Source organism: Etheostoma cragini, chromosome 18, assembly GCF_013103735.1.
Source record: "Etheostoma cragini isolate CJK2018 chromosome 18, CSU_Ecrag_1.0, whole genome shotgun sequence".
Taxonomy (NCBI): domain Eukaryota; kingdom Metazoa; phylum Chordata; class Actinopteri; order Perciformes; family Percidae; genus Etheostoma; species Etheostoma cragini.
Window position 1 is genome coordinate 10,069,689 of NC_048424.1, and position 27,896 is coordinate 10,097,584.

The 27,896-nt window shown below is 40.2% G+C and overlaps 2 protein-coding genes across 2 annotated transcripts in view; one reads left to right on the forward strand and one right to left on the reverse strand.

Moving 5' to 3' along the window:
- mettl24 (methyltransferase like 24) overlaps positions 1-9,226 on the forward strand; it is a 29,040-nt gene extending 19,814 nt beyond the window's left edge. Inside the window, exons 4-5 of the mRNA XM_034900216.1 lie at positions 3,280-3,505; positions 7,769-9,226. Coding sequence (XP_034756107.1) covers positions 3,280-3,505; positions 7,769-8,086 — 544 coding nt within the window. The 3' untranslated portion in view covers positions 8,087-9,226. The remainder of the gene's footprint in view (positions 1-3,279; positions 3,506-7,768) is intronic.
- Positions 9,133-27,707, reverse strand: cdc40 (cell division cycle 40 homolog (S. cerevisiae)). Its single transcript, XM_034900213.1, has 15 exons — positions 27,484-27,707; positions 27,090-27,176; positions 26,389-26,518; positions 26,212-26,298; positions 25,938-26,077; positions 25,299-25,395; positions 24,887-25,026; positions 23,598-23,672; positions 23,275-23,320; positions 21,714-21,815; positions 19,215-19,330; positions 17,975-18,108; positions 12,400-12,476; positions 10,340-10,484; positions 9,133-9,694 (listed from the first exon to the last, which is right to left on the reverse strand). Exons 1-15 carry the CDS (start codon positions 27,673-27,675, stop codon positions 9,517-9,519), a joined length of 1,746 nt encoding a protein of 581 aa, XP_034756104.1. The 5' UTR covers positions 27,676-27,707; the 3' UTR covers positions 9,133-9,516.
- Between the last annotated feature and the right edge of the window lie 189 nt (positions 27,708-27,896).

The window sequence follows — 27,896 nt, forward strand, 5'->3', positions numbered from 1 at the left end:
GGGCGCTTCCTGCCTCTCTATGGAGAAGGGTCAGGGGTCATACGGAGAGATTGGAGAAAATCTGATATCCTCTGACTGACTGAAGGGAAGTCACTCATGCAGGCATGCACCAAACATATAAATGAATATTATGCATCCTCTCAGGGATTTATACAACATTTTAACATTTGACCTGAATATCAACTTGGAAAAATGTGACTCACAGCTCTGACTTTTCACGTCAATGAAAGCCGCATTGCCATTTTTGGACCTCTGGAATTAATTCAATTCACGCTTAGTCGACCCTCAACTCTGGCTGATGCAATAGCAGTGAGTCAATCTAAAAACTGAAATTCTATGAAATACTTCATGAGTAGCAAAAGAAATGTCCTATGAGCCTGGAAAAACTGTTCAAATAGGAAAACTACTCTCTGAAGTTCCACTTTTCTGAACAGCCCAAGTTATCTTCTCCTCCCCGTGTCCCATATCTGACCTAAATTCAAATAACGCACGCACGCTCCTGAATCTATGCCAGATATGCTGGGTATTCTATTTTCAGGAGACTTCTGCTCTGCTGTACAGGAGACTCAGAAAAGCCAGTTGATACGCCTCATTTGCATGCAGTTTAATGAGCCGTGGACAGCTGTGCCTGGGCAGGATGAGCAGCTGTTCCCTGATTGGTCTGTCACATGGTGGTGGAGTGGGGGGTTGCAGGATGTAATCCACCTTTCACCTCTCATACCCTGTTTTACCTCTCTTATCCTCCATCTTCCTCCACTAATACTAGTTTTCAATCTTTTTTATATTTCTGTTAATGCAGTAACAGTAAAGATGCATACTGTAATCAAAGATCATCTAAGAGGATAAATCCTCCATTGTCGTGAACAACAAAAACAAAACAAAACATCACACATTCTGTCCAATCATGGCAGCCATTGAAACTTGTGCATTGACTTAGCTGCTGCATTTTAATTGGGGCTGTTGTGATTAATAATTATTTTGTCAGTACCTTGATCATATTCAGTAAGAGACGATATTATTGTCTTCAGTGTTAAAATGTGTTTATTTCAGTAACTGTGCCTACTGTAGGTGTAGGCTGACTGAAGCCAAGGCTATACTGTTTACCGAGTATATGCGTCAGCTATTTATACTGTACTAAAAAATTTTGCATTCTGTAGTCAGTAAAATGTAGTTTTAGGATGGCTTTGTGGCTACCAAATAGATCTTTTTACTGAAGAAAAGTTGACATGTGATTGCAGGAAAAGCGCTAGGTGTAATTAATAACATTAATAATAACTGCATTCCATTTAGGTGAGCCCCTTAAAGTGCAAAATGACTTAAGGTCCTTGAATTTAAAAGAGGTACTCTTACAACAACATTTCCCGCAGACTGCAGTTAATCAAATTTGGAGCACCTATATAGGCTAAAGCACATCCCTTAGTAATTATGCACATGTTAATGAGCTGCAATGTGTGATGAAGGAAGCGAATTAGGAGCGCGGTGGAAAGAAAAAGAGTAAGGATGGAGGTGGTGAGACAGACAGTCATGGAGAACATTTTGAGAATACCATGGAATGCGAAACAAAGGGAGCAAAAATAAGAGAAGATGTACGGACAAAGCCCACCCAGCCTTTGTTAACCAGACTCGCCTTCAAAGAGGTTCAAAGAGTCCAGACAGGCTGTTGACATAATAGTTCAGTGTGAGGACAGGAGGTGGACTAAAGGCTCTGTTTATCAGATTTACAATCCATCAGGTATTTGTAAAACCATCTCTCACACACACACACACACACACACACACACACACACACACACACACACACACACACACACACACACACATACACACACACAAACACGGTTGCCATGACATTCCAGTTAACAGAGGTTTACCACTCCTGCACTCTGTAGTCTCATGAGAGAGGATATTACACCTAGTAGAGGTTGAACCCCCCCCCCCCCTCCATGAGTCATCCCTGATCCCTGTTTAAAGTGTCACTGCTGTGATTCCTGGCCCAAACACCACACCAGAGAACGGGAAACTCTCAAGGAAGCATTTGAATTATTTAGTGCTTTCAAAAGAAATTTGTCTAGTTGAATCTCAATCTCTCCCATACACTCCTCTCTCCTCTCCCTGCATGTGGGATCCATTCAGAGATCCGGTGCCTCATTTGTAAAAGAAGTGTACTGCGAAATGTAGCCTACTCCCTCTGCCGCAATTACAGAATACAGCCGCAGCACAAACTAGACACAAGGGAATGCAGCGACAGTGACTGAGAAAAGAAGAAAAGGAGAAAATTGCCAAATTATAGAAAGGAGTGGTGGTGGGACAAAGAGAGAATAGTAGTGAGATAGGGAGTGGGAAAGTGAGGGAGACACATTAAAGAGAGAGAAATACAGGGAAATGTGTAGGTGTACTTACATTTACACATCGTATTTTGAAAGGTAGAAGCAGTCTGCTTTTGTTTATTTGTGTTATTTATTTGTTGGCTTTTAAGTCGGCAGGTGAAGTCAGGAACACAGTAACTGGTATGTACTGTAGCGGTATGTCTGTATCTATGACCATGTGGGAATTGTATTGTGAGAATTCAGTGATCCTCCATTCTATTTGACCTATGTAATCATTTGTGCTGATGTTTCTCAACATTAAGACCACTCGTACTGTTTAACCTCTTGCATAATGTCACAAAGAAGATCTTTAGGTCTTTAATCAAAGGTTTCTCTTTACTGAACACCATTCCAATACATGTCGGTCTTAAAGTTTCAGCTCAGAAAGTCTGGATGAAGTCTGCATCTTGCTTTGTGCTTGTAAGCAACTGTCCTTGCTGCTATCAATAATGGGAAAGTATAGGGCTATATGTTGAGTTTCCAAGCTATTCATTCGATTTCTTATAAAATCAGGCCCACTCTTGTACAGTGAAATGTATATCTCATTCAAAGCTGCAGCAATGTCTCAGCATGAATGTGGTAAGAGAAGTTATAAAACTACATTCAGGTATCCATGTATCCATTCACTCTGTTTAGGCCCGCATTTTGCTTGAAAATGACTTTTTATCTAGGATCTATTGAGAGAACTGTCTCCACAACTGTGAGATGGTTGCTGTCAAATTTGGGACAGACACAAATGTCCCCCTCAGGATGAATTGTAATAGCTTTGCAGATCCCTAAGCAGATGTACTTTGCCAAAATGAACTAAATGAAAAATAGGTCAAATTTGATCATTACTCTTTACTGTGTACATATTTTGGCTTGTACCAAGAAAGTATTTTTACCTGGTTTTCCTGTACTGTGTTTGCTGCAGGTTGGGTGTGAATGATCGGTCCTTGGAGCATTCTCTTGCCACGGCAGGGTGTGAGGTCCACTGCTTTGATCCCAGTCTGAAGCAGTCTCACCTGCAGCAAGCTGAAATGTGGCTTCATCGGCTCTCTGTAGACTGGAGGGATCCCAACCCGGCCATTGTCGCTCAGCGTCAGTACGCCAACACCAAAAAACTGGCTACCATTCTTAATGACTTTGGACACAGACAGGTAACAGGTAGAACATAATTGGGATTGTACACAACAATGTCTCCGGCTATAATATACATTTGTAAATAATTTCATTCACGTCCTTATAAAATCACCTGGAAAGTGATTTTTCTCTCTGAGTCAGCTAGAGGATTCACTTAAATGCTGCATGCGTGCAAACACAGGCCACTTTATTCCTGTGCACCCCAACGTAATACAGCTCATCAGGATCCATTTCTCAATTGTCTTTCTCTGACTTTAGGTGGCTAAACACACATATATAACTTGGTTTTCCTCCTTTAAATATTATCATGCTGTATGTTACCTCTTCAAAGCCCCCAGGGATTGTTTTGCCTCATCAGATAGGGATTTGCATACAAGATTAATCATATACATATACATACACACACCAAGACCACTGAAAGCATGCATACTAACTAACACAGGTACAGATCCAGTGGAATGATAATTCAAAGATATAGAAGTCAAGCTTTTATTACATAGGTAATGTAGTCACCGCTGAATGACAAACAGGCTTTTTAAACAGCAGGCTTTTTATTCTTCTCATGCCAATAAGAAGGAAACTTATTTTTGAAACTTACCTCTTTTTTTAAAGAGTACAATACATCCATAAAGATTGCAGACATAGCATTTATAGTCTGCCAAAATAATGGCTGGATTTCATTAAACCCTACCCAACCTATCCATATAAGAACAGTTAAATCGGCTAATTTACATCAGCTTCTGGAGCAGAATGCACTCTGCTCACTGATGTGTTGCCTTAGCTAGTTTAAGTTGAGTTAATAATTCCTTTTCTGGGGCCAAAAGCAAAGCTCATAAAAGGGACTTGGAAAGATAATAAGATGATGAACAAACAACAGTTGATGCATGCATGTGTGTGTGTATACCATACTGTTCCATAGATCACAGTATCCACCTGTTTTAAATGCAAAGCCACGCACACATCCTTGTAATGAGGTTTTAAAGCAAGAACATAATGTGCCGGCGGAGCAAGCTGCAGCAGAACAGTTTCTTCTCAAAGACTCTTGCCCAGCCTCTTTGACAGCAAAAGCCACAGTAACAAAACAGAGTCACTAGGAAAGGTCAAAACATGGATGCACTGCATTTGTTATCTGTGTTTGTTAAAAACTACACCGATGACTCATTCACTGAGCCCTGGTGACCAGCTGAGATAGCAGATACTGTCACCACAGGGAAAAATGTCAGTAACAGAAAGTTACATCTCATTCATGAAAAGAAACTGCATAATGGACCATTGATCGGTAATTGGATAACACCACATCAGTATCAGCACTACCCAGCGGTACTACCACACAGGTAGAAAACAAGCACAACATACAGAGCTTCCGTCTTTCAACCTTTTCATTTTATTGAAGGGCCCAGTCCTGCAGCAATCTACATACATCTTTGGATTTCTAATTCTAATTTATTGTAGCATATTATTTGACACTAATGGATGAGGGTGTTTTATTGGAATCATCTAGCAAGACTGAGAGCAAAGAGCCTGCAGCCATGTTAGAACATTGTGAGGCTGCACTTAGGCCCAGCAATGCTTTGTAATTAATGCTAACATCAGCATGCTAACATACTCACAATGACAATGTTTCACAGGTCTAATGCTAACCATGCTCACCATTTTGTCTTAACATGCTGAGAATAGCTCATTAGCACTAAACACAATGTACAGTGGAGGCTGATGGAATGTGTCATATATTTGGCAAATTATAACTTTGTACCTAATGACGGTGCAGGATGAAAAGTTACATTTCATCTAAAGGGAAACATAAATGCCTGTACCAAATGTACTATTTTAACTAAGGTGGTGAAAATATCTATATGTGAGATTTTAGCAAGATTGAGCTTCTCTGGAAGTAAGCGACAATTTCTTACAAAATGTCTGGATTAAAAAGACTGAAAACACAAGTGAATATTAAGACAGCTCCTACTGTCTCTGTTGTGATGTCTTTGGCAGACTCTCAAAGCAGTCCAAAAGCACAGAAAAAGCAAACCTATCAGATGTGTAATAAGATATATATTTAATTGTGATCTGTTCTCTTGTGGCAGCCTGGGTAATTTAAGCACAGAAAACATAATAATAATGGTCAGATAGGCTGGTTTACAAGCAAAAACAGTTGAATTATTGTGACAAGAAGACCAGTTGTGTGCAACAAAAGTTAAAGTAAAAGAGAGTCTTGTTAAAAGCTAGGATTTGTCCACCATGAAATGAGGTGTTTGGTGTTTTAAGCCCCCAACGTCGCCTTCCTGGCAGAGCTGCCTGGCAGGCCCTAGGATTCGGTAATTGTTGGGGTTATTTAAAGCTATATTTTCAAATCAGCAAACTTGTTTGTTTACAGTGTCAGACTTTTCATCAAAAGCGTTTCTAAATTTAAAATAATTGTCCCACTGTGCTGCTTAATCCTAAAAAATTTAAGTAATTACCATGGGTATTTTAAACACACAATGTGTAACTCGCTTGGAGGAGAGAAAATATTTGAACATTGGGTATAAATACTGTTTGCAGCAATTTGACATAAATTTTTCAGCAGTGGAGAGCAGGACCTGCTGTGGAGACATTTAGTTTAAAATATTCGACAGAGTTACACAGATCAGCTCTATTTGTACAGAGTGCAATTTAGATTGTAATTTTCAGAAAACAATTGTCTTTTAGCAATCACATTTTGATGTCAGACTGCACAAAAACAATGCTGGAAGTTAAAACTGTGCTCAATGGTTGCTGTCCTGAATCAAAGTGATTCAAAATGAGCCAAAACTAAAAACAACAAAACCTTCCATTAATTAAATTATCATTGTTCAACTTTGTTTTTTTTGTAGGAATAAAGCAAAAGGATCATGGCTGGTCAATAACTGACCGTTATTTAGTTTTGTTAGCTTTAGACAGAGGCTAGCGGTTTCCCCAGTTACAGTCTTAATGCTAAGCTAAGCTAACCAGCTGCTGGCTCATAGTGTCAAACTGTTTAATTGAAACGTTCCACGTGTGTCAGCTAAATGTCTTTAGGTTTTGACATAAAATAAATCTTACTTTGCTCTCCAACCACCAGGAAACTGCCATCTTCTAAATTCCTTCCAGCATAGTGAAGGACCATTTAGTGTAGCTAACGCTGCCCAGCAGTGTAGCACAAGACATCCTTTCTAAGCTCCAGCACCATATGGACTTTACTCACACTAGACAGGAGTCTTGCCAGGGCTCGTAACTTCTCTTGCGAGGGAGTTGATATTGGCAGCATTGGATCAGGGACCATTGGGGCAGAAAGGATATTTATGTGAAAAAATAAAAGGGTCAGACAGAGTGAAGCTGAATGAGCTGCTTTAGTGACATCCAATCCTTCAAATTCCCAAACACACTTTCCTTAGAGACAAAGTGAACACATCACCTCTTGATGATGCCATATCATTTTCCATCAGGAGGTTTCTGTCCAATTAAGGAACATATCTCTGCTTGTGGGTGTTTTTGGGTCCCACAGGGAGGATAGCAGACATTTGTTCTCCAAAAATTGAGATGAGTTCAATTCTACTAATGAGGCCTGGGAATTCTGTAGCGTCACCAAAGGCATCCACTGGAGAGCAATTTACATGGACACTTTTATATCTGTGCTGTCAGATGGCACAAGATGATATTCTCAGTTTAGTTGTAGACATGAAAAACGTTTCCCACTATCAAAGAAAACATGCTACGCTATATCTTTCTTTTAGCTAGTATCTCATGTTATCTTCAATGTAATAATCCTTTACACTACAACTCCCTTGGCCATTTTCTGATAAATCTTGTAATCTAAATCTCTCCTCAGGTGTTGTCGCTACTAATTTAGAGATGTACTAGCTGAGAAAATGCTAACTAAGACATAACTGAGCCTAGAGAAATAAAAGCACCGTCTCTAACTAGACTTTTAAAGACAAAGGTCAGACAACGGATAATTTTAGCAATCCAGCAGAATTAGGAGGAATCCCAAGATCCTGCGGAAGTGCATTCAACTTTGGGCATGCATGAGTCTCCTCATGAATATGACCTAAGGGTGCTATTAACATTCATCTTATGAAGCATTTCCTCTCTGCTTTGACACAGCAAGCCTCGTCAGGCTACTCTCTCACTCAATCCATAATCTCTAGAGCAAGAAAAAAAAGGCCACGCTTCACTTACTCCTTCTCCTCTTTTAATAGCTTTTGCATTGAATAATTCTACAGTTTAGTGTCATTTATTACCTGAAGAAGAAAAACACCCAATCTGTTCTCCCCTTCTTGTTCTAGGTGGATGTACTGAAGGTGGATATGGAGAGTGCAGAGTGGAAGATTTTGGAGAATTTCATCCTGGAAGGAGTTCTGGAATCAGTGGGTCAGCTGTTGTTGGAGCTTCACCTACACTGGCCGGGCTTTGAAGTGGGCGGCGATGACCCATCCGTGGTGCGGTACTGGTTCAGCCTGCTCAAGGAGCTTGAGCACGCCAACTTCCGCCTCTTCCATGTCCACAGCGACCCTGCCAAACCTCATCTCTTTCTGCATAAGAATGTCCTCAACGCTAGCAGTGCTTACACACTGAGCTGGGTGAACTCAGAGTGGAAGCCTTGAGGGAAGCCAGCCTGGGTGACTTATCTTGGCTGGGACAGCCTCTGAATGGAAATGTACAAGTTTATGTAACACAATATTAAGTCAGAGCAAAAATGTTTGCTAGAGCACGGCTGCACCCCAACAGACTGCTCTTATCTGGGTTGACCTTTGTGCAAAGCTGAAATCCTTCCTCCTACTTACCCTCCCGCTCTTCCTCTCCTGGCCTGTATTGGGGCAGAGTAATTGCCTCTGTGTTCTACCTCATAGTGGCGATGTTGTTGGCTGCAGGTCGGCATTTGAGTCACAATCACCTGTCATCGCGGCCCGTGTTGAGTTTGGCTCACAGCCAACCTTTCCAGATAACAGTAGTGTGCAAAGACCCACAGCTCTCTCAAGAATATAAATTAAGTACAACTAATACATGGTGTTGAAGGGGGTAAGTAGATGAAAGATTCTGCCTAATTGACAGTAAGTGAAAACATGTGGGAGGCAATTTGGGCTGCTTAAACAGAAAGAGAATATGCAAGAATGTGGCTAATTTGGATAAAGAGATGGGCTCTGACTGAACAAACGAACGCTTCCCTAAAGTTGAACCCTTATATGATTGTATCTTGAACACAAAACGCGACAATCATTTATGTTTGTATTGTATGTGTGAGCGAGTGTGTGGGAGAAAAGACAAAGAAAAGATGAACTCCAATTATTTTTTTTCTCCATATTGCAGTTGTTTGGGTTATAATAGAAAACAAAAATTAAGATCCCACACAAAGCAGCATTGTGTGTAACTGTCAGCTATTTTCCTCCTTCAGTTTTCTTTAGGTGTTCAATTGGCCTCGGTCCACTATCTGCTGCACCAGAACTTTTGCAGAAAACAGCACTGGGCTGAAAACCTCAAAAATGAATCCACATTCAAAAATGATCCAATTAATGTATTTTGCCAAATATGTCAATGCAGATTAATAAAAAAAGGAACAAAGAAATAATATTTCTTCTCATGATTTTGTGTTGAATTATGGATATAGAAACACTTTCTCCAAAGAACAAGTGCTTCATTTTCTCAGGACGTCAAATTTACAGAATGTTTATTTTCCCAAAGGGATGGTTACACAATTGAAAATTAAAGACATTTTACCAATGATTACAGAGGTATACTCCACAAATCTCAAATTAAAACAAAAAAGATATTTAAAAAAATGCCAAGGTTCCCATCTTATATTCCATTTGCAGTAGAAACTATTTTTAAAAGTATGCTTGTGGCCATCTTTGTACAGATAATACAGACTTTGAACCTTCGTGACAGGATACAAAAATACGCTGCTACAATAAGACTGGATACCAGTCCTGTGGCTTTCACAAAATCCATGGGACAAGCAGTCCCTTTCAGTATCTCTATAGTGGACCTAAGTGGACCTAACTGGTCTCCCCCAACAAAAACACACACCAGAAGAGATCTAGTCCCAGAGTTTGATTTGTCCATCCCAACCGCAGGTAATGACCTTGGAGGTTTCATGCGGATGCCATAGTGCGCTGATGCACACCTTGTCATGAGCCTTGATCCTGTGGTAAAGTTTGGTGGTCTTCCAATCCCAAATGTTCAGTTTTCCATCCGCATCTCCTGACACCACATAGCTGGAAGAAACCAAGAGGTGGGGGGTAGAGAGTGAGCGAAAGAGAGTGAGAGAGAGATGGAAAGATTAGCGCTTTGCTAAAAATGACTTCGGTCTCCACTTCACCTGCCAAAAGGTGGAAACCTGATTTTTTGGTATTTAGTCTAGCCAGAAATTGCAGTGTTGCTATGGATACCAAAAGAAGGTTAGGGCACCTAGGGTGGGCGAGAAACCGTTTTAGCTAAAAGTAGGGTGCTGACTATCCCAGTTGGCTCTAGTTGTGGAGCTTATACATTAGATAATATGAATTTGCACAGCTCTTCATCATTTAGAGGGCAGTGGGCGAGCAGAGGTATTCTGCATCTGAATATATCGAGCATCCGTAGAACGCTATCTCACTGTGTGACCACATACTGTTGAACACGGTTTACCACTTTATTTTTTATTTACTGAAATAAATTGATTTCTTTATTTTGGTGTCTTTAACATTTTCCACCCAGGAAGACAGTTCTCCTATTCTCAAAGAAAGAGATGAATCTCTGCTAACTGCATTTCTCTAGCATATTTCCCATCAGTTTCCTTAATCAACTATTATAAACTATGAGAATGTCAGCAGCTTAATACTTCCCTTCATTCATCAGAATATTGCGTAAAAGTAAGTGATTACCTCATGTCTGGGGAGAAGTCCACTTGGCAGGCATAGCCAGCCACCATGTGGCCTTTGAAAACTTTCTTCTTGTTCAGTCTGAAGCGGTTTTGGGCCCCAAAGATCAGAATCTGGTTGTCCATTGACTGGCACGCTAGCCATTTACCTGGGGTTAGAAACCAGCAAACAGCATGAAGCTTACAGCTCATCTCAAGTGGTGCTGTGCACTATTTCACTGTACAACATGTTAAGAAAATCGGTGAAAAAGATTCTGTTCAAGTATTGGTATTGGGGGTCCAGTATAACAGCGGTTTTTGTTAGCAGTAATCATTTTTAAAATGCAAACAAATCTAAGCTTTAAATGTTGTCACAACAAGTTTAAAAAGTGCTAGTTTGTCCAATTAGCACGCTTCTGTACAGCTAAATGTTTAACAAGCAGCAACTGTGGAATCATGACGCTGCCTGCCACTGATGTTAGTATGCACGAAACCTGGCAGTGTAATAAATCTCATCTACTGCGACACCAATAAGAGTCAAAATATTTTTAACAGGTACATGGTTATTGGAAGAAATATTCCTCAAGGACAGAAATCACACAAGAAACAAAATGTGTAAATTTCACTTTGAATGGCTGGCACTCTGTAAAGGGTATGAACTAAATGAAAAGATTGAGGCAATTTAGGAGAAAATAAAAAGAGGCTTTTCATCAGTGACTGCTCAGCTGAGATCTACTTTACAGTGTTTTTGCAACACTACAGCCTCTTCTGATAAGAGGCAGCGCTTCAGTGTCAAAGCATTACACGACTCAGTGCACTTCTTGAAAGGAAACATGACATGATGATGGAATTATTGATGTGGTGTGAGAGATATAATGTTGGTGTGTGTCCTCGCTTACGTCCTCTAATTATAAAACAAAAAAGTCAAAACACACTATTTTCCACAAATGTCAAATGCTATACGTGCAGAATGGAAACCACTTGGCCAATTTCAGCAGCGCACTCTCTGCCTCTTTCATTAAGATAGCAAAGACGGGGGAGAGGAGAAAATAGGAGAGAGGCTGTGCCAAGGGGGGCCGGTTGCCATTTAGGCGTGAGAAAAAACTGAATGGTCTCCCACTGAGAACACATTCATTATTCACACGTTCAAGAGAACACAAACCAGCTTGGCACAAATACAAATATGAAAACTGGCCAAAGCAAAGAAGAGACTAGGGAGAGTAACAGAGAGGATGAAAGGGAGAAATCAAAATAGGTAGAGAGGGAAGGAACAGATGAGAACAGAAGAAGAAAAAGCTGATGGAGTGCAAAGGGATTTGTTAATTTAAATGGAAGTGTTTAATTTGAGAGGAATTAGTTCTGGTATGTTCAGACTGCTACACAAAACATGGCCACTGTGTCAGTAAGTGGCTTCTCTACACCTTCCACTCACATCTGTGGACACTCATCAATTCAGCTGTTCAGTGGAATACTTCCATATTCAGCTAATATCATCTATAACATTGTCAAAACGTCGAACTATATGATTAACAACTATTTGAAAATAACCCAAAGCAGTACAGTTTGTGTATTTTATCTGTGGATGGAGGAGAGCATATCTTCATCTCAAGCTTGATTTAACGTCAAAAGAGAAATGTCTCTAAAATTAAGGCAAACTAGCTGTTTTGTTTTGTTACCTAATGCAGCTTCGGTAATGCCTCAGTGACATGTCATTCGTTGAAACTGCTGGCTGCTCTGTAGATCACACCCTCACAAAACGGCATTAAGGAGACGTTAAAGTGTTTTAACAGAGCTCAATGGGCCGTTTGTGACAGCTGGCGACCCAAAGCAAACTAACTTGGAGATGGGTCAGGCTTTATACAGTCGATTTCTATCAACAATGCCATGACCGGATCCCATCCCCACATGTGAATTTATTTAGATGACACCGAGCCTGCCTTGTTTTTGTTCTTTTGAGCAATGACCAACACTGGAAGGTATAAACCAACTTCAATCTGGCAATATGGGTTTATGCTCCCCAGAGGCCCATGTACTGTGTGCTTGACTGTGTCTTTGCGAGTGTTTTGCCAGGATTAGACTACTCACCGTTGGGAGAGAGTGTCACAGCTGGCATGGAGTGCATACTAGGCTCAGCAATGTACTTGAAGTCCACAGGGATGTCCCTGAAAAAGGCAAAAATCACTGTTAGTTAGGGTTGGGAACCGAAACCCGGTTCCAACCACACATGACGCTCTTTCTGGACTGCATGACGCAGCACAAAGCGACAAATTTAGTTTTGTTTAGGGAAAAATAATAAGAGCTGTCAGCACGTGAATCAGTCGTGTGCCATGGAGCGCAGGTTTTTCTACTCTACTCCCCTCCCTTTATCCCCAACCACACACACTTCTCAACTAAACCTGCACGATTAATTGTTCTAAAATCGCGATCTTGATTCAGTTTTTAAATAATTTAGATTTTTTTTTAATGACTTAGATTCTCATAAAATTTTACGAGTCAACTGCATCACAAACGCTACGACTTTCTTCTGTGAGTTTTAAACATAGACTGTATGAAACAAATGTTTTAAAAAAATGTTTTAAAGCCCTCCCAAGCACCAAAATGTTATCCCTTCTCTATGTATACAGGCTTGTGGTGATGAGCAATGTGCTATAGGTGTAAAAAAAAAACAATTTCTGGTACTGAAATTATTGTTTGGTTTTACCATGGTTCATGGGTTCTTTCTTTCCAAGCTAAAAAAATAATTCATGACTCATTTTTTAACCGAATCGTGCAGGCCTGTTCTCAACCCAGTGCTCTTTTGTGTTTTAACTCGTACATTGTTTTTATTGACAGGCATTTCATGTAATAAGTAAAAAAAGCTCAAGCCTGCCTGTGTCTGTCTGTGCAGCATGCTGAGAGATAGGGGCAGTAGTCTCTGAGAGAAGAATTAACGTATTGTAAAGCAACATTTTAGCTAGAAAATTATTTAAATTAAATGTTTTACAGGCCACTGGCATACACCCGATGCATGTTGGGCCCTGTGTCATTTCAACGGATTATAGTAAACGAAAAAAGAAGGAACAGATTATTGCAGAGTCAGTCATTATTAATAACAGCAACCAAATTAAACTGTATGGAATTCATTTACAGGTTCCATAAACTGTATGAGGTGAATCAAGAATTGTTGAGAACCGGAATGGATAAGCAAACGATACCCAACCATACTGTTAGTACCAAAGACATAAAATGGAGCAGCCTTTAAGGAAAAACAAAAAACAAATTTCCAAGTTGTAGTATGTTTATCATTATGACTGCGTATGCCATCTCAAAAAAGCTTGTTACTGAAGGGAAATAGTGAAAAACCAGTCAGGATTACAGCTACAGTACGTAAATAACGCAATGCAATCTGAAAGGAGCTGCACAGCCAACTGTACCGCCATCCAATTATTAAACCTCCCTCCCCCTTCCTTTAATGCTCTCTGTGTTTCTCTGCTTTTGGGCAGATTGGAAACTTGGCTTGTTGATCTTAAGTGGTCTGCAAAAGATCATTCACATCTACAGCACTGTGTGTGTTTGTGTGTGTGTGTGTGTGTGTGTGTGTGTGTACGCAACTGGATGACAGCATACCGATTTCTTTTCTATGTACCTAACTGACCTGCTGTGACACTTCACTAAGTGATTGAGTTGAACTATTGTGCCTTTCTGCCTTAAACTGTGTTTTTCTTTTACTTGCATCAAGTGCCCGGTTTTCATCTTGCCATCTGCTTAAACTAAAGCAATGTCCCTGTCTGAGATAAGTAACAGCTGGAGTAAAGTCATTTGCACCATGTTCGAGCAAGACCAAAGATGGGCCTGAAGAACTAAAGACCAGAGTTAAACGAGAAATGCAAACCCTTGTAGACATAAATCTCAATTGATGCGCGCAAACACAGCCAGACATTAATGGGGCGCCTAGTTTTGTCGGAGCCAATGTCTGCACACACACCAAGCTAAACCCAAGATAAAGCCATCGAATCTCTCCTTCTGAGCTCCAGAAATAACCAGTGTGATTGTTCTGTTGTCTGAAGAGCAACGGGAGAGGCAGAAATGAATCCTATGCCAAACAATCTATACACTGGGAATATTCATCATGAATAATAGATGATTGATTGTTGTTTACGGTGTTTCACGTCAATCAAGATAGGGAGCAATGACTAAAACAGCATTATTGTATTTTTAATATGAGAACTTTACTTTGCCAGGCATAATAACTGCAGGGAAGTTGAGGTTACGTTGTGTAATCAGCCTGCAGGAAAAATGTCAAGACAAAAATGAGAAAGTCTGAGCTTCTCCTAAGAGGGAAATGAAACAGACCATCTTAGTTTGTTTTGGAACTAATGTGAAAAGAGGGTTTCACAAAACATAATTACTATAGACAAAAGAGTGAATTCACTTTCTTAAGATTGCCACATTTCTGCTTTGGTATAGCCATTACTAATGGGCAAATATTTACATAATGTTAAATTTGGGTTGGCAGGGAGCTTTAATAAATAAAAAATAATAATAAAAAAAAGGTCAGGACCACGACAAAAGTCATTATGGAGGGAAATTGAGTCCTTGTATGATATAGCAGCAATGTCCTTCGCTCTGTCTCTGCAAATTTTCATATTTTTTCTCAATCCATTGTCCGTAATGTCCCTCCAAGCCCCAGTTTCATCACTCTCTGAGCGATGTCTTTGTGATTAAGAGCTAATTCTCCTTTTTGGCACAATGCAGCACATTTCATATTGATTGTAATCACACACACCAACTCTCCGCTCCCTGATGATAAATCTCTGCTACAGAAAACCCATGAAAACGTGTTGAGGATGTGGGTGAAAATGAGGATTGAATTTGAATTCCGAGTAGGTGTTTGCACAGTGACACGCGCATGACTTTGTATGACTGAGATTTGCTGCCTCGCAATCTTTTCTAAGCATCTGGCGTCTCCTCACTCTGCCCCTCTCTGCCAGTCGCCGCTTCTATTCTGGAGATATGAGACTGTTCTGGTCTTAAGCCTAAGGCTGCTATGTAGCAGCTCCCACAAGGGGGGTTAACTAGAGCTGAGAGCCAGGAGGTATCCGTGGGAGAAAGACGGACATTAAAGCCACTCTTTGGCCAAGCATTCCACTTGCCTGTTCGCTCCCACGCTGCACAAAAAAAGCTCATGGAAGACCCCTCCTAAACAAGCGTACAGAGTGGACTCTTGGGACATTGTTCTTTTGCAAAATGTTGTTCTGTCAACATTTTATACTGTCCTTCAACTCATCTCCTTAAAAAACATGTTTTCACTAGTTAAGCCCCATCTTAAAACACTCGAGAAAAAAATGGTGAGCTGTGAAGATCTGCCAAGACCAAGAAAATAAAAATTGTGACCAAAAAAATAGGAAATTAACTTTTTTGACCAATACCCAATTTTACTAGCCACTTATATTTTTTACCAGCCACTTCTTCCAGAATTCAAATTTTATAAAAGAAAGTGTACTAGAATATTTTGAATTGCTTCAGTACATTATTTTGTTTTATTAATACATATTCTATTAATATAAGCAAATAAAAAGTGATGTGAAAAAAATGAAAGCCTTTGTTGCCACACTCTGCTCCTAGGGTCCCATCTTTGTATGGCTGTGGACTTGATTTGAGACTTGAATGACTTGTGGTCTTTTATTGCCTCTAATTTAAGGTTAGTTGTTCCTCTAACCGACAAATAGTTTTCATTTTGTGAAGACGAGTAGGTTCGACAGTAAGTCCAGTGCGTGGACTGGTTGTCTGTAAGCTAGGCTATAGGGTCGTGCCGATGGACAATATCATCTCATCTCTGCCAGGTAGCTCGCTCTACCTGGCATGTGGTAAGGTCATGCCATGCGCCTCGGCTTGGACGCGGCGGACATGAGCAAGAGAGAAAAGGCGTTGACCTGGAACACTCTCACACTTTCCTTTGTCCCCTCATTGGAATAACTTGGTGGATACTACTGTGTGCGTGCATCAATAAGTAAGTCTGATGACGATGTCATTGAGGATTTACGTTAGCAACAGTAGGCTAATTCACAAGGGTGCTATTTTATCAATATTGCGCATCTGTTCATGTGCACTGCAAGAGTTATGTTTCCGTTTATTGAATACGTTATTCAGTGCAAATATTACCGTGAGTGTAGTTTTATCTCAGTAATGATGGTACATTAGGTTATTACTGTGACGCTGTTAAAGGGAAAAAGTTCACGGATCATGGAGATCTGATTGAGTCTAGACTTCAAGGCACCGTAGTTAAGTAAAGGTAGGTCAAGTTGTAATGTACTGCCCCTACCAGCGGCAGCATGAAATACTGTCTATTTACAAAGGGCATTTAAATGTATGTCTGATAAACTGCCCAACCCTAGTAGGCTAACCATTCCCCCGTTTTCCCTTCGCCGCAATGCGCCACGTGTTCAAAAAAGTACCTTCCTGTTTAATTCAACCTCAACAGTTGCTACTGCTGACTCTCCGGCGGGCCTCCTAACAACGGGGATATGTTGCCATATTTTTTTAAGTGATGTAAAGGATCAGTAATGAAAACCACTTGACCCTCCACTGTGGCTGGTACAAGGCAAAGTCACCCAACACTTTGAAAACGTACCCGCCATTGGCTGGTGGTTATTTCCCACCATGGACGTCTTCGAATAAAAAGCCACCCATCCAAGAATCTAAAAGGAAGCCTGCTTTATCATCTGGTCTTTAAATATGTATCATCTTTGATTAATAAATACCAGAGTTTGTTTATCACCACAGGATCCCCAGCTTATCTGAAAGGCCCTCTTGGTGGACTCTTGATTAGCCACTGAGCAAAGACTGCAGTAGGACATGTAATGAAAATATCTATAAAAAAAAAGAAATATGCTTGTGGGAAACGCAAGTGAACATGATTTTTTTAATACCACAAGTGCATATTTGCAAATTCAAAGGAACTGGAGATTTAAGTTTAACTTTAACTGACCTGCCAGTCATCCCAGCACATCTGCTTTCCAATCATTTATTTGTGGAAGAATTTTAAATGCTTATTTATTAAAATATGCAATTGGCAACAGGGGCCAGACTCACAGTGGTTCCTGCTGGAGCATTATCAATGTACAGTGCTAGCTCCAGGGGAAAAAAAGTTACTCCCAGTGCAACGGCTGCATGTAAAGCATGCACATCGTGGCAGAAGCCATGACTCAGAGCAGATTAGCAGCACAGCTGGGTGAGCTTTGTCCACGATAGGGTCATTGGGAGGTTTGTTGATCTACTCTTTTAGTGTACAACTAATCAAAGGAGCAGTGAGCAGTTCAAGAGGAAGTTTTCAGAGGGCAGCATGATACATTGATGATATATTGTTTGTTTTTCAAATGTTTGTCCTGAGTCTTCTAGTTATCAAGAAACACAAGGCACTTAATGTCCCCACAATGCACCTGTTTTTTATTGTGATATAAAACATTTCCCCTGCAAACTATCTTGCTACCACGTCAAATTACACTAAACGCCCTCTTCTCCATAACTCTTGATTTTTAAATCACTGATGGAAAAGGAACAGAATAAAGAATTTCTGCTTCACATTCGTAAAGTTGATGTCTTTCGGCCAAATGCAACCACAGTCTTCCATTCCTAAGTAAGTAAACCTGCATTAGCATGTCAGGCGGTAGTCAGTACGTACCACTCCCAAACTCGAAGACTCTTGTCGTCCGACGTGCTGACAAAACGACGGTTCTCATCCACAAAGGTGATGGTGTTGACGGCTCCCAGGTGACGGTCGTACTCCTGAACCACCTCACCTGTCCTGATGTCCCACTGACAGAGACGCAAGGCGCAGAGAGCAAAACAGACAGAGACGAGGTAAACACATTTGTCTCAGACAAGTCAAAACTAAATACAGTGGATGTCCAAATTCCATCAAACTAGTTTCAATGCACATTTCCATTTCTCTTGTTGTGTAGCGACAACTTTTCTCACCATAGAGAAAAAAAGTCTTAGAGAAAGTCACGTGGTGGGGCTGTGGGACACTTACCGAGGAGCGGTTTTACAATTGTGCTAACGCAGTGAAATTGTCTAACTGCAGTGGTGGGGTGACAGCTATTAGCTATCAAACAGGCCTTAATCTTGACCTTTAAAAAAACAACATTATTCCCACATTACAATGTAAAGGAGAGACAACCACATAGATAAAGCCCCCTGGCAAGAAACAGATAGGCCGTATTTCTGTCCAAACACATTTTTACATCCAATTCTATTTATGCTCTTTTTTTTGTCTTTAATCCTAGCCTTCAGCTGCTCACAGGAACAGCCATCTGTTCTCAAACCCCTTAAGAGAGCTGCATGATTAAATACCAACCCTGGTTATTGTGCCAGATATAGTTATTGTGACTACCGTTCATCTGAACAATTAGGGGAAACGCTTTGTGCTAAATTTTGACATATTTTTAATACATGAATTAAAACTAAACAGTTCCATGTTAGTTATTCCCAAACTCCATTATTATGAAGTGTGGAAAATCATATTTCCAAATCAGATGACAATTTATTGAGATAAAAATTCAAACTTTTATCTGGAGAGGGTCAAGATTACTTGTTCTGTAAACTCATTACATGAATGTGGGTTATCGTCGTTACAGATTTCCTACTTTTATCACAGATTGTTCCATTTGCTTCTCTTCTACCCTAATGCAACCCATGATTAATGACTGCTCTGGTCCTGTCTGCCACTGAACCTCTAGCCATGCACATACAAATACACACCAGCACGGGAAGATGAGAAGGGATTGTTTTTCATGTTCCAGTGGGCAAAGGGGGTATACACAGAAATTCATGTGTGCATCTGCTTGGTCAACTGGGAAATACAGTTGAAGTGAGAGTGGGAGCGGAATTGAATTGCTTGCAGTGCAGCACGCTAACTTTACCTGAACAATCTTCTTATCCGACATGCCGGCCACAAAAAGGCTCTGTTTGTCCTCGTCTGGGTTGAACTTGACGCAGTACGGTACCTTCCTGTTGGTGAAGCGGGAGATACACTGGCCTGTGGAGGGAGGGTTAAAAAATGAAAGTCAAAGCTCCAGAATAATCCACAGCGGCTTTTCAGAGAGGTACTGAAGTTTCCATCCACTTGTCAATCGAATTACCTGAAGTCCGTTAAAAGAATTCATGCGAATAAAGCTGTTGGAAGTGTGTTTCCATCAAACGGATTTAAAGTGAACAAAAACCTGTGCGTGATGAAGTCAAATGCTGTTTTGCGGCCAAATTAGTATTTTGAATTGATTTCAGACATTTTATGGTGTTTCCGTTTATTTTTGCACAACATTCAAGCACCCATTTGTGAACAAAGTTCCGCCCAGTGACGACACTATAACACATTGCTATGATGATTCAGATGCACGTACCGCAATGCCGGACAACAACAAAGACAACCTGTGGTGTGGGTACGAGAGTTCTCCATACAGTTTTGGGAGACTGTGGTTTAGAGACACTTAACGGAAACCTTTTGGCTGAAGCATTTTCGGATTTGACCTGTCGTGTTTTATTACAGGCCCGTCCCTTGACCCAGATAAGCCCTGGATAAGATAGGCCCTCCAGTTCCAATCAATAAGTGTATTACAACTGCGCTCAACAAACTGGCTACATGCATGAGTGGTAGGCGGAATGTTTGCGCTCAGCAAGACCACCGTGTGTTTACGGTGCGTGCAAGGCCATATGAACAAGGATGATGCGAAGGTGTATATAGGCTACCTACCTGGAGTGGATGAGGCACATGACATCTTGCTGCATAACTCCAGAGCGCAAATTGTGTCACAGGTGTATGGCACAATATAAAAAGGACTCACGTCCCGCGATTAGATCACCTTGCAGGAGACTGCAAGGATTTTGTGAATAGAAAGCGCTGGCCCTCACTCGTACTACAGGCTGAGGTAGACGGTTGTTGCATCTTAAGGCACATTTGCGTCGTCACTCCCGGTAGTGCGCATTGGGCGCGCGGTCTTCGCTACTTCTGAACTGGGTGCCCGGTTTACCATAAAGTAACCTAAAATTTTATCAAAATTCATTATTTAATTGGCAAATATCGTTTCCATCAGCGTTTATTGCATAAGTAGAATATAGATCAAGAGAAGCCCCAATCAGACCGAATGTATAAACTTTAGTATTCATGAAATTCAATGAAATTTCACTGTTTCCACAAGCCATTTTTCATTCAATATCACTTCATTCGCATAAAAACGTGTGGAAACATAGTTACAGACTGCAACTTTCAGTCCTGTATGGTCTGTCCCTGCCGGCAGCAACAGCTCAACTGTAACACAGACATTTCTGTGTTTCTTTGTTGTTATTCCGCAGAGGTAAATGACCACAGGACTGACGCTACCACCACTGCTAAAACCGAGAGAACAGGAAAATGGAAATGACACCAAGAGGCCCTTAAGATAAGAAATAGAGGCTGTTCCCCAGCATAATTTCTGTGTTACACCCAGTGTCAAATATAAAATAAAATACTAAAATGACCCCCGACGCACCACTGATATGTTCAGCTGTAAGAAAGGAACAGTTGAAATGTACACAATCCCACAACAACTGATGGGAACACACTATCACTGTGTAGTAACGTAACTCTAACAGAAGTATTTGGATGATGTGGCTCCAAAGGGCATCCTATTACAACAAGTGGGGGATTTAACTCTTTTCTGCCCTCTGCTGGATTGGCAATCTTGAGTTAAAAGAGGTGGAAATTTAGATGGAGTGGAAGATAACAGGGAAACATGTGGCACCAGTGAGACGAGGGACCTTACATTGTTTAAGCAGTTCACATAGACAGTATTAGACGGGGGTTTGACATGTAGCTTCTCAGTGTGTCTTTGTGAGCCCTACAAGATCAGAATCCCACAAAGACTGCGTCAGAGATACTGATTACATTTCCAAGGACATAGTTTGTAGTGCTGTGGAATTGTGCTACTATGTTTCAGGCCAATTTGGGAACTAATGTTGACTTGACTTCTGTATTAACAGAATACGGGATTTCTACAGACACAACCATCTGCAGGAAATTTACAACTAACAGTTGTATTATTGATTTTCTATGAAGTGTCATAAAATAGTGGGAAAAATGTCCATCACAATTTCCCTTAAACACAATGTTGCTTGTTCCGTCTGACCAACGGTCCAAATCTAATCTAAAAAATATTCAGTTCATCATCACAAAAGACAAAAAACAAAACAAAGCAAGTCTAAGAAGCTGGAAGCTAGGGAATGTGTAGTTTAGCTTAAAACATGGTTCAAACAAATAAACAATCATTAAAAAGGAGGATATCGGGTCTGCAACGATTCACAAATTGGCTGAAACTTATTTTTGACCTTCTTGAAACATTCTCTGCAAGTTCTGCAGAGTCTGTTGACATCGTTGTGGTAGAGCATACCTGTCTCAGTGTCCCAGAGTTTGAGGTAGCGGTCATAGGCAGCGCTGAGGAACTGGGTCCCAGTGTTGTTGAAACAAATGTCTCGCACTGCTTTGCTGTGACCTAACATAACCAGAGGAAAGGTACACATATATTACAACAAAAATACACTAGACAAATTCCCTACTTTTGCTACCACGTTACCCAGCTGCCTTCCATTGAAACCCAATTCATTTGAGGAATATAAAAATTGGTTAAGGGAAATAAGGGATGTTGAGGGAAATGGAATCTTTAAATGACCTTGGAAAGAAAAAACATTAGATGCTCCATCTGTCTTTTCAACTGTATTCCACCTTCTTCTATTCTCTTCCTAATACCAATCTATGCAACCCCTTTGGCAATCGCTCATGCAGTGCAGGTGTTGCGATGTCTCTGTGGGCTCAGTCTTTTATCAGGTCTACAGGGTTTCCACAGCGATAACAGAGCCCACTCAGACCAAGCGCCTGCTTTCTTGCTCTAATCGACTTGCTAGCAAACCAAAGGCAATGGCTTTACTGCAGAAAACCTTGTTTGTGTATGTTTGTGTGTGCGTGTGTGCTGGTTTGTGTGTATGCGTGCGTGTGCGAGATGGTTTTACAAACACCCAATGGATTGTAAATCTGATAAACGGAGCCTTTAGTCCCCCTCCTGTCCTCGCACTGAACTATTATGTCAACAGCCACACAGGAAAACACAGATCCACTGACTACTGAAAGCAGGGTACACGTCAAATATACCCTTTGTCCCAGTCTGCATTCAGAGACATGGTATGCATTCTCATTCACACACCAACCAAGCTATTGTAACTGTTCTTTCTTACTTGATAATTCAGACAAGCTACATGTGTAGATAAACAACAATGGCATGCAGTTTCAGGAAATGGTTTGATTACAGATAATGCACAACATTGCTATATAGAGGCTCTAAAATGCTCTCCACAATGTAGCCGTATACGTCTAACACTCCTACACTCCTCTACTGAAAAACATAATTATCATCATTTGCATTTCTGCCGCCTCTCCAACTCATAAACCCCTCAGCCAGTCACTCTGTCAGTTGATTCACCCCTAAACTCTCTTCCTGTACGCCAGCTCCTCTCCGTGTCTTGTACCTCCCCTTGGCCCCTGGGCTGCTGAATTATGCATATTCTGTGAAGGAGCTGACAGGCAGAACAACGGCTGCAAACAATCACGATTCAGACAGCGTGCTGTCTCTGGAAAGAGTGTAAGAGTGACCTGCACACATTACCCCAAACCCCCCACACCTTATCTATTACACACACACACATACAGTACATATATATCCTTGCACTTTCCGTCACTGATCAGCTGACGAGTCATTAGCGTTCCAGTAATGCTGAGCTCACAGCATGTCACTCCTCTGCATTTCCCAAACTACTAAATGCATTTCACACCTCAGCAATTTAATGTCAGCATGCTTGCTGACGACCCATTGCATAAAAAATGTTATACTTTGTAATATACAGTACATACATAAAAATTAATTACTAACATTTATCATATTGAAACACAAGATCACTTACCAATAAATGTCCGTATACACCTCCTCTCGCCGTACACTTCCCACAGCTGTGGAGAGAAGGGGATTAAACTAGTGAACACAGGTTTGTGGTTCCACAACACTACATTAAAGCAAGCTAGCAGAAAAAGGTGAGCTTTGAATCTTCTCAAAAGCACAATAAAATAGAACAATAAAATATTCAAACTCATAGCTGACAACATTTCCAGCCAATCATAAAGCAATTAAACTGAATCTTTGAAAAACACAGAACAAGTATGCATATAATCATTGCTCTTGCGAGTTGTTTTTTTATTTAATAAATGGCACCACGTTAGGATTATTTACCTTGATCTTACAGTCCATGGAGGAAGAGAGCAGAAGATGACCAGAGCTGGGAAATAGTCTGATAGCACTGACACCCTGAAAACATACATAGACAGGAGAAATTGATATGTATCCTACCATAGTTCTCCTTATCATGCGCATGCTAATTATTACTACAGGCCCAAGCACCTTTGCACATTAAATCTCACACACAATTTTTTGTAACACACAAAGTTGAACTAGAAAAGACCGAGAGAAGAAATGAGGCACAATCTCTAAGCTCTCACTACAAGAGGAAATGTGATGTTTTTTGGATGTTTGAAGGAAAAGTATGCTCCAAAACATTTGATTATTATCTAAACATTTGTAAAGACACTCCAAATCATGTAAGTTCACATTTGGCTGTATAGTATGTTATAATAATGCTACAGTTTTGCATATCTTGGCATTTAAGAATCGAAGATATCCATGTGTGATTGGTGACTCTTTTAAAATCGTTACTATTTTTACTCCGGTGTTATATTTACTATAGATTAAAAGGAGTCAAAGGAACCGCTAACGACATCTAAATTGTTTTACTGCTTAATTTAATTTGACCAGGCTGCTGATACTAAATCATTTCCTAAGGGAGACATCACCTGAATGATAATAACCTAGGCAGATAGAGTGTGTATGCAGACCGTGCTGCCTCTGTATTAGTCATAGAAATGATGACAACTTTGAAGTTACCAAAGTTTCTCCAAAAAATGTCATAAAACTTTGGTGACACCGTATGGGCCATCCTCTATCTATTATCTCAATGTCACCAATTCCACGTGCTTATTATCTTTTCAAGCCTCTTTGTATTTCAAATTAGACTCTGAAAGCTGTAACTTCTTACACAAAGCGCATAAAACTTGAGTGATTTCCCTCTCCCTGAAGCCCACTGGCAGATCTGAGGCTTGAACCAAATCGTTCTTGGAGTAACTCAGGGTTTGCCGTTGTATTGGAATTAAGACAATGTTTTTTTGAACGAGACAGAATAATCTTGGATGTGTCAGAGACAAGCGACTGGTATACGGCTGTGTTATCATTTCACTCAAAAAGTACGCGGGAGCTTTTTACTGACAGCTTCACAAATTCTTACAATGACTGCATAATGGATTTTCTTCCCTTCATGTATACAGACATCTATAACAGTGCTCTCGTTTTTCATTTCACAATAATTCTAAAACAGTAAAGGACTTACCAGCAGTAAAGCTTGCATAGAGAATATGTGTAAACTGGTACATACACACAGAAACAACTGATCTATGTCCCTTTGCACTGACCTTGGTGTGTCCAGACCAGACATGAATCTGTTTCTTAGGCAGGTAACACTTGTCGGGAGCATCTGCAGAACGCAGGTTGATGCCCACATCCTGTGGGACGTGGAGGTAGGACCTGCCCTGGTAATCGTACATGTCTTTAACTGGGGGGAGAGCAAAAACAAACAACGTATCATGTAAAACAATCCTGTAGCATTTGGAAGCATATTTTTAAAGTAGACAGGTCTATCAGCTGCCTAAATCGACTAAACTTTCAGTCTAATTTTTAGACTCTTCAAGAATGAAAGTTAAATCTCTAAAGAGATACACTCCACACACAATACAAACTATGACTTCAAACTTAAATCAAATCTGTAACTATCTTCACTGAATGTGATATCCATTTACATGTCTAAATAAATGAGGACCACAGTACCATGGAGAATAGTCTTCTCTTCTGCAGGGGCATCTTCCTCGTTCTTTCCCTTCTTCTGCCTCTTGGCTATGATCTCATCCAGCTCTTTCTGCTCTTCCTGTAAAATAAAATGAATCACAAGCTGATAATTGCCGAACAGGGATACAGTGTCGACGACAGACCGGGGAAATTGTAGACAGTTTTCTCTCAACTGCATGCCCTAAACCTAGTGTAAAGGGATTACTTGGGGCTACTCTTTTAGTTTTTCTATCAAATAAAGCAGAGAGGTGTGGGTGGACTCACAGAGCCAACAGATATTGTTTCTGTTTGTAGTGTGTATATATTGTTTGTTTTGTATTAGTAAGCGCATTGTGAACAATACGATCCAAAGGAAAATTCCTCATATGTGCCCTCATACCTGGCAAATAAAGCTGATTCTGATACTTATAAGGCAGACCGTAGAGACTATAAATGAACTACATTAGTGACAGCCAGCATCATGCCTGTCAAATGACCCAACAGTAATCCCTATTGCCTAAACCTGACGGGTGGTGTGATCCATGTCGAGTAGTAACTTAAAGTAGGTTAATTAGGAAGAGGCGACAATATCAACCACTTAGCCACAACATTTGTGGAGTATATTGAACAAAGCAATATTACCTCTGATGGTTTGGCCCCATCTTTCTCGTCTATATATTTTGCCCATGGACCAAGGAAGTTGTCAATCTCTCCTGCTTCTCCACCTTTGATCTTTTTCCTTTTCTCTGACTTCTTCTGTCCGCTCTCAAACACAGTTAGTCCTGAAGGAAGAGCCATTAGATATTAGAATTCTGAATCTCCCTAAAACAATATTTCATGCAGCATACAACTTACATACATCTATATAATAGATGCATATGAACACATTAGAAATAAACTATGATAGGAGGATTACCTTTATTTTTCTCAGCCTCATCCACTGCGCCAATGTAGCTACTACAGGATACCTGGTGGGTGTCAACAGATGGATCTAAAGCATAACCTATGAACAGAGTGGAGAGCGTCGTAAATTCAGGGTCGATACATTGGCCGCATAATTTAAACCTATAACACAGGTCACAGATGAGCTTACCATATGTGGAGAAGGTCCTCCTTTGCTGTTCAAACATGAAGTCGTTGAGGTGAGCAGGTTCTGCATAGCCAGATAACATGTTCCTGGGTGCAGCCATCTGCTGGCTTTTAAATGGGTTGGTTGGCCCAAACTAATTAGAAGAAATACAAAATAATTTAACACTAAAATTAAACTTCAACGGACCCCCTCAAGGAACTACTATCTTGCATTGCCCTTAAAGCATGACTTCAATAAAAACAGACTCTCTGAATTACGTAACAATAAATGGATGAGTGAGTAAATAAATAAATAGGTAGATCACTAGATTATTTACATTGGGAAATGACAACATTATGTCAGCCAAACTACCTAAATCATGAAATAGAAAGAAAAGATACCAAAGTAATAGTAACTATAGATTTATAGTAACTAATAACACCAATAACAACAGATATATTTAATGTGATAGTATTTACATTAGAGCTGGTCATATATAATATCATTAAAAATATGATGACATTTGGAGATGTTACACTGTTAACACACAGAAAAAGTTTGAGATTGAGATCATTTGTAATGTGTGTAGGCATTCAGTGTTTCATTTCACTAAGTTAGAAGCCTTCTAAACCAGGAAAAGACAACATACAAAAACATACTGAAATCTAGTCACATTTTGTGTATTAACCCAGCTCTAGATGTCATCTATTTATTCTAACACTTACCTCTGGTGCAAACATGGTCTCAAATGTCGGGTTATAGGTGACTTCTTTCAGTGAAGGGTCCAGGTGTGTGCCAGTCTCAACTGCCTCCTAAAGTGAAGATGTACAGATCAGCGAACGGAACCTCACTTATTGACTAGCAATACAACTGCTGTTTGGTGTATCAGGTTAGATAGAAAAAAAATCTAACGTTTCCCGCTAACTGCTAACCCTTACGTTACTAGTTTTATTCGGTAACGTTAACAACAATTATCAACTCTACCCACTAAATAATTACGTATTCTGTATTAACCTTTATCAAGTGAAACTATATGTCTCTTTATGATATGTAAGCATAGTGCAATTAATAGTATCCAAGCTTAACAATAACGTTAGCTAGCTAGCTTGGTTAGCTTACTTTAACGGCGACCTCTGGAGCAGAATTGAGAACAGCCACGGACATCGTGGGTACAGACTTCAGAGGTTTAAGGTGAGCCATGGCGTCCGGGTCCGCTAGGTCCACTTTCGCAACATCTGTATTAATGTTTGACTCATTTTCGGAATCAGAATCGCTACCGTACGAAACGAGGGAAGCCACGGTGGCAGACATCTTGGATGTTGTGAATTCGCCGGAAGCAGGAGGGCGTTACTTCCGTTATTATATTTTGTTATTATTACATTTTATTTATGCCTTTATATATTTACTATTTACTGTCCTTTTATAAAAAGAAACACAGTAACAAGTAAATATATGTATATATATATATATATATATATATATATATATATATATATATACCTTTAATGTTATTTGTATATTTGTATGTCTTC